Genomic DNA, 12,899 nt, shown 5'->3' on the forward strand with positions numbered 1-12,899 from the left:
TAGGGAAAACCCAAAGACAGCGGGGAGATGAAAACAAGGACACACAGGCTGTTTTAGCCTCTCACACCAATAGCTGTAGCAAACTACACACAGCCCAGCCCCAGTAGATAAACAGACAACCTCACAGAAGAAATTATTTATTTTGGTTCTCTTACCCAGTGCATTCCATGGTGCATCCTCGCCTAGAATTGAGTGGAAGCAAGTCCATCTCAGAAGGGACATAACTGAAGAGGGATGGCTTCCCAGACTCTGAGGGGCAGAGAGAGCACCAGCCTGGGTTAGAGAAAGGTGAGGGGTGGGGTAGGGTGTGGGCTGCCTTCTTCCCCATATAAGGAACCTTCCTGAGGCCAGCACAGTAGGAGGGAGGGCCATGGGGTGGAAGCAGCCAGACTTCATCCTGAGAACTGTTGGGATGCCTCAAAGGGACCATTCAGGTGCCCAAACTGGGCCCTGATTGAGGGAGCCAGTCGGTCTGACTCAGAGCCCAGGACTGAGGTGGGCTCACAGCAGGCCGGTCTTACTTGGCCGGATCCATTTCACTTCTCCGAAGCCCTGTGTAAAACATGAAGCGTGGACGGCCTGGTGAGCACAGCTCTGCCCTCAAGACCGGTTTCAACTCCTCTCTTCCCAGAGAACAGCATCTCTGAACCCGTCCTGGGTGACCTCACAGAGATCACCCTAGTGGCCCAGGCTAGTGACCGGGAACATGTACCTTCCTGCAGGCAACCCCTGACGTCCACTGATGCATCATATACTGGCAAAGAGTGAGTCACTGTGCATTGGTCTAACAGCAGAGACTCTGCCAAAGGCCCAAGAGGTGGTGTGTGGGACATGCAGGGGTGCAGGAGTGTAAGCAGCGCAAAAGTGTAACTGGTGACAGGGGTGCAGGGGCTGTGGAGGGCGCAGGCATTTCAGGGGATGTGGGGGTGGAGGGATGCAGAATTGCAGAGAGTAGCAGGGGTGCAGAGGTGCAGGGAGTGTAGGGATGCAGGGAGGTGCTCAGGGACCTGGCCAGGATAAGAAGGCAAGTGCACATCCTTGCAGTCAGCCTGACCCCGGTAGGCTATTGCAATGCTTTTGGGCGGCGGCGGCGGCGGTGGCGGTTGGGAGGCTGCCCGGGCAAGCCGATCGATTTCTTCTCTTCCCTGCAGCCTGGCCTGGGGTGGGGCTTGGCCGCCGGAGATTCGCCAGATGTTGCACTCCAGGTAAGCTTGCTCCTGGGAGGTGGGGCGGTTAGGTCAGAGGGCGGTGGCAGCGGCAGAGGGGCGGAGCGTGTCTACCCCTGGTGAACGGGTGGAATAGCTGCCTTGTCCCGGCTGCTGGGCCTGGGAGCGGCCTCTTCTTCCCCAGGTCGCCGGACACTCCTGTCCCACTCAGCTTGCTGAGTGCGGAGTGGGGGCGGGGCCGTTAAGGTGCGGGACCCACGGTGGGAGGGAGGCTGCCGCGGGGGAGCCGATCAATTCGCTCCGCTCTCCCCAGAGGCGGAGCCAGGGGCGGCTTCTGCTGCCCTAGAGGCGGGACGCGGGTCTCCAGATGAACTTGCTCCTGGGAGGCGGCGGCGGAGGCGGCAGGGGCAGGGGATGTGTTCCAGGGAGTTGCTCCATTTCTTCTCTCCCCCACGGCCTGGCTTGGGGGCGACGTCTGCCGCCGGAGATTTGCCTGAGGTCCGACTCCAGGTGAGCTTGCTCCTGGGAGATGGGTGCGGTGCGGTCAGGGGGCTGGTAAGGTGGTGGCTGCAGGCATAGGGAGGCTGCCCCGGAGGAGATTGTGGATTAGCTCCATGTCTGCACCGCGTGGCCTGAAGGCGGCCTCTGCTGCTCCAGGTCCCGGGACACCCCTGTCCCACTTTGCCTGCTGGGGGCGGGAGGCAGGGTAGTCAGGGTGCAGGGGTGGCGGTGGTCGGGGGCCTGCAGCGGGGGAGCGGACCATTTGCTCCCATCTTCCCCGCGTCTTGTCCTGGGGGCGGTCGCTGTTGCCCTGTGTTATGAGACGCGTGTATCCTAGTCGGCCTGACCCCGGGAGTTGGACTTGGTACTTTGGGGGTGGTGGCAGCAGCGGCAGGTTTTCCCATGGAACTTGTCCATTTGCTCCCACTTCCCCCCATGGTTTGCCCTGGGGGCGGTCCCTGTTGTCCCAAGTTCGTCGGACGTCCATCTCCAGGTCAGCCTGCTCCCTAGAGGAGGCCACTGTGAGGTCATGGGCAAGAGTGGTGGCTGCTGCGGGGGTAGGGGCTGCCTTGGGGAGCTGGTGGATTGGCTCCCGTCTCCCCGATGGCCTGGTGTGGGAGTGGCCTCTCCTGCCCCAGGTCACCAGACGCACCTGTCCCACTCAGCCTGCTGGGGGAGGGGCGCCCTGGGCGGTGCCTTTAAGGTGCGGGGGTGGCGATGGCGGGGGTAGAAGACCTGCAGCGCGGAGCCTGTCAATTTGCTCTCCTCTTCCCCGTGACCAATCCTGGGGGCGTCCTCTGCTGCCCAAGAAGCCGGATGCCCGTCTCCAGGTCAGCTTGCTCCTGGGAGACGGGCCCGATGTGGTCGAGGGGCAGAGGCAGTTGCGACGGCCGGCTGCCCCGCCTAATGGGGCCACTTCTTCTCCTCTCCCCTGACCTGGCCTGGGGACGTCCTCTCTGGCGCAAGATTCGCCTGACACCCCACACCTGGTCTGATTGCTCCTGGAAGGTGGGCGCGGTGAGATCAGGAGGTGGAGAGGACAGGGGCTGCCCCTGGAGAGCTGGAGGATAAGCTCCAATCTCTCTGCAGGCCTGACGTGGGGGCGGCCTCTGCTGCCCCTCGTTCCCAGGTCACACTTCTTCGGGTCATATTTCCCCGGGGTTGCGGTAGGGTGCGGGGGCGTCGGGGTGTTGGCGGGGGTATGGAGCCTGCCGCTCGGGAGCTGGGGGTTTAGCTCCCATCTTTTCCGCAGATTGGCCTGAGGGCAGCCTCTGTTGCTCCAGGTCGCAAAGCAATTTCTCTGACAGCTTAGCCACCGGAGGTGGGCAGGATGGGCTGAGAGGGCTGAGGCAGCCGCCAAGGCAGCGACGGAGGGGGCTGTCCCTGGCCAGCTGGTCAATTTGTTCCCATCTCAACCTTTGCTGCCGCAGTTTCGCAGAACGCCCTTCTCCAGTTTATTCTTCTCCAGGGAGGTGGGCGCAGTGCATGCAGCCCGAGGTCTGGGCTCTCCCTTGGGAGGGGCAGAACTCTCTTGTTCTCCTTTGTCTTTATTCTTCAGCGAAGTGGTTACTGGACGCAATTCTTAATTCTGAGAAAGTGTAGCCTGTGTTATGGAAGAGCTGCTGGACAGTGAGGTTTCTGGGTGGATTTTCACATCAGCTGATGCCCCAGGCAGGCAGGAAAGCTATTACTCAGAGCTTCTTAGTCTGGGGTTGGGGATGGCCCCGCCATCCTCACCATGCTTTTTAAAAATGTGTTACTCCCCTCTTTTTCCTAGGTGACATTTTAGGTTATTGGGTCTCAGATTGCTGACACACTCATCCCTGTTCTCAGACATCTTTTAAACTTGGGTGAAGTGATAAGTAGGGGAAGATGATTTACTGAAAGGTAAGAATACTTAAATTCGCATTAAAGCTACATTCTGTCAATCTTTCTAAAATGATTTTCCTCTGATTCTAAATCCACGACCTAGTGAATGTTGTACTCCTGTGTAAATTATTGATCTTCACATCACATTTGTTGAGTGGTCAACGAGATTTGTTAATTAGATTATTCCTGAAAGGAAAAGTTCAGGCTTTTCAGAATTCCTTGTCTGATGTCACCCAGGCAGTCACAGTAGAAGACAGAGCTGATATAAAAATCCCTCAGCTGCCTGAACTGCAAAGCTTCTGGGATTACTGATCCCTGAAATGCAGGTGACTCTTGATGATAATCTGGGGGATGGTTTAAATGATCAGATTCTTCCAGTCCTATAAATGGGTTCCGTGGCCCCAGCCCCGGGAGAACTGGACATAAGGGCCATATCGTGTGTGGTGGGATGGGAAGGCAAGGTGTAAGAGCTGGAATCACTGAGATTCCACACTCGCTAAACACAGACTCCAGAGCCTAATTGTTGTCAGGTTCTGTTCTGGATTTGAGAGTGTGTTCATACATGATTCTTGCCCTTGTGGAGTCACTGCCTGGGTGGAAGTAACCTTTACATAGATCTGTGGAGGATGACATTTAAGTAGATGGGCTGTTATGGTTCTCAATGTGCCCAGGCTTGCTCTTCCAGGCACTCGTGGGACTAACGCGAGTCATGTTATTCACTCATTCACTGATTTATTACCCTTGAATTGATCACTCGTCCCACAGTAAGTGAAACAAGGTAACAGGAAGCTGAGTTTTGTCCCCTCTCCTATCACTGATTGTTTTTCAGTCGGGCGCCCTGCGTATGCATTGTGAAACGGTGGTATTTCGTGCCCAATGGGGCAGCACTGTCAGTTCTGAGAATCAGGGGAGACACATGGGTAGGACAGCACCCTGACACACATGGCACCCCCCATCCCGTGAGACAGAATTGTCGATGCTCAGGTGACCCGATGTAGACTGCGGTGCTAAACCTGAGCATGTTTAGTTATCCTGGTGGCTATGAAAATACAGACTACCAGTCGCTACCTCTGGAGATTCTGAGGGTGTGCACCCCAGAATTCTGCATTTTAAGAAGCACTTTAACGAATCCTGATGAAGAGATCTGAGTGTCCCACGGAGAAACACTGGTGTGCGAGGCACCAATATTGAGGATTCTCAGGGAACGATGTCTTTTTAGGATGGTCCATGGGCCCTCACTTTAGACTTTTGCCTTGGGTTTAATTGTATGTGTTCAGAAGTGATGTCTTTCGATTCCAGTGCATGTCAGCATGCTCTGTGCAGGGATTTACTCTCAGTAGATGGCAAAAACTATGATTCTTCAGGTCACCGAGCTACACTGTGAACGATATTTTATTTTGGTTTTCTTTGTAGCAAGGCAGAGTCTCCCGAGAAGAGATTTAGACTCAACAGCTTTGTGTCAGACTTTGGAAGACCGCTGCTGCCCAAGGTGTTCTCTGGCAGTGCAATGACGAATCTAGGTCCCTCTTTCACTGCTACATCAATGAAGTGGACCACTTGGACAAGGCCAAAGCTGGTATCCCTACCATAGCCCTTTACAGTGTTATTCGGCTCCAGGAAGCCATCAGATGCAGCAGGTGGCCAGAGGAGGAGCCGAACAGACTCATGAAATGTGACATCCCCAACTTTATCAACACGGACCAGAACTCTGCCTTTGTGGAAGATGATTTCCTGATTTTGTAACTACCGATTGTTCTAGAAAATAAGCCAGTTGCCCAGAACTCCCACAAAGACTTGAATTGAGAAACGTGCTTTCTCAGGTATCTTTCTGAAGATGTGAAGTCTGTCTTTGTATGGAAGGAAGTCCCCTTTCACAAAACTGAATGTGTTTGTGTCTGAGAGAGGGAAATGGAGACAGAAAGACGAAGAAGCAGAAGAGAGCCCCCTCAGAAGAGATCTAGTTAAGGTGAGTTTTTGTGCCTTTAAAAAACATTTGGGGTTTTAGGGGGAACAAAGTATTTACACTGTCTTATTCTCCTCATTGGAAACCTTGGCCCCGTCGTCAGAGTCAGCGGCCTTGAACGGGGGTTGCACGCTGCGTTTCATCTGGCACTGCCACTTCCACGCTCTGCCTTTAGCACGTTGCTTTGCCTGTCAGGGTTGCCACCCTTTTAACTGTAAGGTGAGGAGTCTGGAGTAGATGATCCACCCCAGCTCTGCTGTTTTGCAAATTTCTGATTTCGTATTCGGATGAGTCTGGGATACACCCAGAGCAGTATAAACCAGGCCCTACCTCCTGCCTATTGCTGGGGCATCCCTCAGGTCTGTGCCTTCTACTCAACCCTTTACTGAGCCCAGCTTTTGTCAGGAGCCCAAGTGCCTACCGGGATGGCAGGGGACTTGTCTTTCGTGGTCACGGTGGCCAAGAATTCTATTGGTGTGCTGAAACAACTCTTCTGAGATCCTCCACCCACCCCTGCTCAAACCTAATGACAGCACTACGGTTCCTTTCCTAGGAGGAGAATCAATCCATGGTGCATTTTATGACAATCCTGTCCCCAGGGATGCACGGAAGTTTATCAGCTGAGTGAGGGGAGGTGCCTCTGTGTCCCTGTATCTCTGTCTGCTCACAGTTCGCTGCCACCGGCTACTGAACAAGAAAAGTGCTATTCACCATGTTGTGTGTTTTCCAAATGTGTAGGTGATGGTCTTGTGGCTCGTGCGTGGGCTTTGATTTGGGATGGTGAAGGGCTTATAAATACCTCATCAACATGTATTCGAGGTGGCCTGGTGCCACACAGATTTGATTCATGAAGGCATCAAGCCTGCACACTGGTTTGGAAACAACTTGGTTTTGATCATTCACACTGCATGCATGACTCGCTGCTAATCTCTGGGTGGTTTTTTCATTTCAGATTTATTCACCCCATGTCTTGCTTAAGCTGAAAAATACATTTATTTCACCAGAATATTCTCTGATTCTTTGTTTACACACATCCAGTTTTTTTAATTCCTTTAAAAATGATTCTGTGTTTATAATGCCTCCTAATTTCTATCATCTCTATGTTGCCAGTGGCCTGAGACATGCACCAGATTTGATGCCGGAACAGTTCCACCAAAAGAAATCCCTTTGCCGTAATATCTTTTGAGGAAAATATTATTCTTTAAGGCTCTAACAGTAAATCGTAGAAGAAAGCATGGAACATTTCTTGTAGTTAATACATGTTCATGCGAAAAGAAATGATATTTTCATTAAACAATGTTGATTTTAATAACTTTTACAAATGTGAACATTATTATTCATAATTTAAGTAACCAGATAAAACCACAGTTATTTATTATGAAGATTGAAAACTATTTACACGGTCTCTTAATTAGAAGTAGCTTTATTAGAAGACTGAAGGGTATTTAAAAGATGGAAAAATACCCATGATGACACCATCATTTTTATTATCTAAATATGAAGAACTGTGCAGGGATAAGATTTAACCCTCTGCAAACTGCCAAGTTAGCATGAGGTAGTTTGTGGATGCTGAGCAGTGTTTGTATAGACCATCATTTCTTTCTGCATTTACTTCTTGATGGATGCATGGGTTATTTACAACTTGTGCTATTATAAATAAAATAGCAGTGAATATTTGGTTACAAGTCTTTGTATGGACATATGCTTTTCCTTTCTAAAGCACCAGATGAGGAATATCTGGATTATATGGTACACAGGTGTTTACCTTTTTAAAAGAATCTGTTAAAGACTTTTCCAAAATGGTTGTACTATTGTAAATTCCTCGTGGTGTGTATCAGTTCTGGTTGCTCTACTTCCTTGCCAGCACCTTGTAAGGTCAGTCTTTCTAACTGTATTCATTCTAGTATGTATGTGAACTAGTATCTCACTGTGGTTTTTAAAAGTATTTCTCTAATGACTAATGACACCTTTAATCAGCATCTTTTCATATGCTTATTATCCATCTGGATATCTTTACTGAAGTGTGTTTTCTGGCCTCATTCATTCAGGTGTTTGAATTATTATTGAATTTTGAGACCTCTTTATTCTGGATCAGATACAAAGAGAGACCTTTATCAGATATATGATCTGCAAATAGCTTCTGTCTATGGCTTGTCTTTTCATTTGCTTAGCAGTGTTTAGAAGAGCATTGAAGAGTCTTCATGTTCATAAAGTTCACTCTATCAGTTTCTTTTTAAAATAGATGATACTTTTGGTGTCATAGCAAAGAAAAATTTGCCAAACCCAAGGCCATAAACCTTAAGCCTATGCTTGTTCTCCTAGCTGTTTTATAGTTTTAGATTTCCTATTAAGATCTATGATCCATTTTGAGGTAAATTTTGTATATTTTGTGAGGTGTGGATCAAAGTTCATTTTTTTTTTTTTTGCGTATCACGATCTAATTGTTCCAGCACTACATGCTGAAAAGATCCTTTCTCCACAGCATCCTTTTTGAGAATCAATTGTCTGTATAAGTCTTGGTTTAGTTCTGAACATTCTATTGTGTTCCATTATTCTATTTTCCTGTTTTACACCAACACCCTAATTTCTGATTACTGTAGCTTTATAAAAAAAGTTTGAAAATCAGATAGTGCAAGTCTTCCAACTTTGTTTTTCTTGTTCAAAGTTGTTTTGGATTTTTGGGATCCTTTGAATTTTTATATGAATTATAGAATAAGTTTTTAAATTCCTTACATCCTGTTCTGCCAAAATTCCACCCATGTCTTTGGCCGTCTCCAAAGCCACATTTTCTGAAGAAGTCTCTCTAGATCCCAGGTGAAAGGAATTTCTCTTTCGTCTGTGCTCAAATCACATTTGATATTATTTGATTCCATTTAATCATATTTGCCTGTATGTACTTGTGTGATCTTTCCAGCCATTTAGTAAATCTCAAAAGATTAGGAATCTTGACTTGGTTCCCTCTGTGTGCTGAGAAACTAGTTCTATGCTTTGCAGGAGTGAGCCCTGCAGTAAGAGGTATCTGCAGCACACATCTAGCTCATTGCTTGAATATTGTCAAGGAATTCTGCAGATTTAGAATTGTTTATTGATTGTTGTCTCCAAGACGGCTCAGTCTTTTTTATTTCTATTGCTACTGTTGCAGTTTCAAAGAACAATGGGCTAGTTATTTTCCAAATATCAAATCATACTCTAATTGTGTTGTCACGCAAATTATGTGCTGCTGTGTCTTAACAACCTGCTTAGTGTTCACAGGCTCCTTCACTCATGGAAAATTTGGGAGAATGTCATATCCTTAGAGATAGCAATGCTGTCTTTGGCGACCTGAGCAGCAGTATCTGAATTCACTCCTGCTGTTTTTCCAGTGTCCCCTCTAGACCTCCTCCAGCCCTCCATGGGGGGCCCTGCAGTTCTGCCCTTGGAAAGCCTGTTGCTTCTCAGGAAGACTTCCCTATGAAACATAACCATGTCCTTCTTGTAGGGACATTCAGTCCAGAGACCTGAAAGCAGGGGAAAATATTTAGCCTGCTTTTGGTAGAACCTAAATTCTTCCATACTTGTTAGAAGCAATTTCAATGAGGAAACTGTTTTGGCATCTAACAAATCAGCATAAATGACTGATGAGGAAGATCAGCTTCCCCATCCCACTCAGTCGTCATGTTGATGTGACACACACATTGGCAAACATTTTCTCCTGTGAGCAACATAAAGTTCAAGACGTTATGAATGGCTTTTTGTTTTTATTTCTTAGTCTTTCCACATTCACTGTGTCTCGTGAGATTATATGAATCCTGCTTATTTTCAGCCCAGCACTAAACTTTTTAAAAGGATCACGTGTTTAAAAGGCTAGTGGACAATTTTTTAGAAGACAGAAATCCTTAGATTTTGGTCCCAGAGTTGAATCTTGGTTAGTGGTGAATGAAAATTCCCGTTAAAATTTTAAATTCAGTGATATAAAGTCTTAAAAATAGTTAAATATTAGTCAATTTCATTAAACACTATAAGAGTTATTTACCTTTAAGCCTGTTTCTGGGGCAATTTTGCAATGATTCCCTCCCTTTATCGATTCCCTCTTTATCAGAATCCTTGAGAGGCCCCTGTCATCATTGTCAGTATCATCATCAACATCATGGAACTGATTCTTCTGGAAGATTCTAGGAAAATAAATAGATGGACGGGATTATGTGTAGGTCAGTGTGTGCATATACAATAAGAACAGCTGTCAGACATTAGATGCAAGATACCCATTTCATTTAGGGGAGAATGTGGTCATGAAATCCTGATGTGGTGAATGAAGGAAGCGGTGGGAACAGGATAGTCAATGGAAAGGAGGAGGAAGTGAGTGAATTGGAGAGCATAGATCCTTGGTTAGTTGATCAGCACATTGGTGAGAATGAGGGGAGTGTGATGGCAGAATCATGTCCCTCCCTGGCCACAGGGTAGCCACCTGTGACATGTTACTGTACATGGCAAAAGGGATGACAGATATTTTAGGATTAAAAATCTTAGAGGATTTCTGTCTCCTAAATTGTCTATTAGTTAGCCTTTAAACCCATGATACATTATTATAGATTAGTGCAGGGGCACAAATAAAAAGGATTCATATAATCTCACCAGACAAACTGAATGTAGAAAGGATAAGGAAGAAAAACAAAAAGTCACTTATAAGTGCCTTGAACCATAAATTGCTCATGAGGAAATGTTACACAAGGTGAATGTCACAGCCACATACATACTGCCTGAGTGGGATGGGACAAGGGGATCCTGAGATGAGACAATAGGGTGAGTAGTCTGGATTGTCCAGGTGGGCTGAATGTAATCACAGGGGTCCTTAAAATGGAGGATATTTCCCAGCTGAGTTTAAAATCAGAGGGTGGTGTAGCGATGGAGCAATGTTCAGAAAGGCTGCTGACCATGAAAATGGAGGAAGTTGAGGGGCACAAGCTAAGGAAGGTGGGTGACCTCTGTAAACTGGGAAAAAAAAAAGGAAACATTCTCTTCTAGACCCTCTAGAAGGAAGGAACCCTGCTGGTATCTTGAATTTATCCCAATGAGAACTGTGTTGGATCTCTGACATCCACAGCCATAAGCTAATAAGTCTGTGCTGGTTTAAGCTATTAAGCTTATGGGAATTTGTTACAGTGGTAATAGGAAAATAATATAGTGAGTGGTAGTGTAAGGGATTAAAGGTCTAGGATGGGGTGTGGAGAGAATTATGACATTTACACCTAAAAAACAACCAGGTGAAGTGGGAAGGTGTTTTAAGGAAGACCTACCTGGCAGGGCTGTCAAGCAGACTGGAGTGAGCGAATCCTTGGAGTTAGAGGAATCAATTAAACCTCACAAGGAAAATAAGAAATAAAATGTAGCAGGGCTTCAGTGTTAGTAGATGTAGGAATGGAAATGGGCAGAGAGATATAAACATTATTTTGAAATTAGCTACAGGTTTGATGACTGCATGTTTGGGAGAGTTAGCCGATGTGTGGACTGAATGCATCCCCTCAAAATCCATATGTCGAAACCTCATCTCCCAGGGTGATGATATAGGGATGCGGGGCCTTTGGGAGGTGATTAGTAGGCTAAAATGAGGTCATGAGAGTAGAGCCCTCATGAATGGTATTAGTGTTCTTATACAGGGCCCCAAAGTGCTTGCTTCTCTCTCCTCTCTGGGCCATGAAGATAGTGGGAAGACAGCCATCTTCGAGCTGGCAATCCTCTCCCAGATACATTGACCTTGAAAGCCTCAGCCTCCAAACCATAAGGAATATGCTGGTTGTTTAAGCCACCCGACACACGGTAATTTGTTACAGAATCCCAGACTGACGAAGACAGTGGAGAATGCCACTGTGTTTTGCACTGATTGCCTGGAGAATGCTGAAACCCAGGGAAGTGGGCAGCACAGACGTTTACTCATTTAATCCTGCCAACACTGTAGGGGATAGAGTCTACATTTTCCTCGCTATTTAAAAGGTAAGGAAAAAGAGGCACAAATAATAACAATGACAACGACAACAACAACAACAACAGCAACAATAATTTGTCCAAGATTCACACAGAACTCCCTGGAGGGAGAGTGAGAATTAATACTTATGCAGGCTGGCCCCAGAGCCCCTGCTCATAACTACTAAGTCAGATCACCTTGCTTATTTAATCAGTTTTTTTCAACTGTGATATGAGTGTACTGTGTCCAGTAACTTATAATTTCAAAATACCTCACTGTAAGGGAAACATTAGTCGCAGGCATTACAACCCACAGAAAGCTAGACATACAAAAATAACTTGTTAGGGCAAGATAACCAATAATGTTTTTAAATATTATACCTGCTGACCCTTTGCAATAAAGTGTTTATTTATAATTCTGTCTGGCTACAGAATAACATCATAATCCTGCATGTGGCTGGTGGCTCCCGTGTTGGACAGCACGGGTCTAGAGAATTTAAATGACTTGCCCAGCCTTGCCCAGGAAGCTCGTGGTGGGATCAGAGCTATAGTCTGGGACTGTTCCTTCCTATCCAAGTCCCTCATGGAAGTTTAGAAGCTTCTCCTTTGGTGCCCAGCTGTCTATCCGTACTTATGACATCTTGTCAGGTGCCCCGGCCTGCTCCTGAACATCAGCCAGAACCCACTTCTGCTCTTTTTTGGCCAGGTAATACCTTCTAGCAACTTCCATTGCCTTCTTGGCATCAGTTTTTACATGGAAGGGTAGTGGCTAGAGAAGGAAATGTGTCCACATGACAGGTTTTTCATAAATAAAGTAGGAGTGGTCAAGAGAAGAAAACCTCAGGAATACGAGTGGAAGCAGGTCATTTAATATACCAAATGCGTACTTCCAATGTATGTTTGTGTTTCCGAGTCCACGCTTGTTCTACTCGTGCATTATAGGCCAACACATCAGGAGACAAGGATTTGGGGCAAGAAATAGCGGCTTTAATTTGTAAAGCCAGTGGAGAAGATGGTAGACCAATGTCCTGGAGAACCATCATCCCAAGTCAGAATTCAGGCTCTTCTTATATTAAAAAGGGGAAGCGGGAATGCTTGGTTGATGCAAACTTGGTGTATGAATTCTTTGTTTTTAGAATCCTTTGTTCTTGCAGCTCTTCACCTGGGTCAGATCCGTGTAAACCTCCAACAAGCAAATGTTATTTTCTATTCTGTATCTTGTTATCTTTATACGAATGGAAAAGTGATAATATCCTTCAAAGTCAGAGCCTTGAGAATAGGGTCTCCTGTATATTTCAGGATCTAGGCAACATTGTTTCACAAAAGGTGCAGAAACAGCAAGACTAAGCCTAGGAAACAGGGCACAGGTTTAAAGTCAAAGGAACAGATCTAATATGGAGTCAGATTTGTTCTTTCCTATTTCAGTAGTGCCATGGAGAAGGCACTGTGGGCAGCTTTCTGTA

The 12,899-nt window shown here is 46.7% G+C and overlaps 2 protein-coding genes across 2 annotated transcripts in view; both read left to right on the plus strand.

Moving 5' to 3' along the window:
• LOC140688316 (uncharacterized) overlaps nucleotides 1–12,899 on the plus strand; it is a 224,649-nt gene that overhangs the window by 76,525 nt on the left and 135,225 nt on the right. The gene's annotated exons all lie outside the window — the stretch shown is intronic.
• LOC140688315 (uncharacterized) overlaps nucleotides 5,226–12,899 on the plus strand; it is a 34,457-nt gene continuing 26,783 nt past the window's right edge. Inside the window, exons 1-3 of the mRNA XM_072946939.1 lie at nucleotides 5,226–5,502; nucleotides 11,307–11,466; nucleotides 11,869–12,142. Coding sequence (XP_072803040.1) covers nucleotides 12,070–12,142 — 73 coding nt within the window. The 5' untranslated portion in view covers nucleotides 5,226–5,502; nucleotides 11,307–11,466; nucleotides 11,869–12,069. The remainder of the gene's footprint in view (nucleotides 5,503–11,306; nucleotides 11,467–11,868; nucleotides 12,143–12,899) is intronic.

The sequence above is a fragment of the Vicugna pacos genome, chromosome 22 (genome assembly GCF_048564905.1).
Source record: "Vicugna pacos chromosome 22, VicPac4, whole genome shotgun sequence".
NCBI classification, from domain to species: domain Eukaryota; kingdom Metazoa; phylum Chordata; class Mammalia; order Artiodactyla; family Camelidae; genus Vicugna; species Vicugna pacos.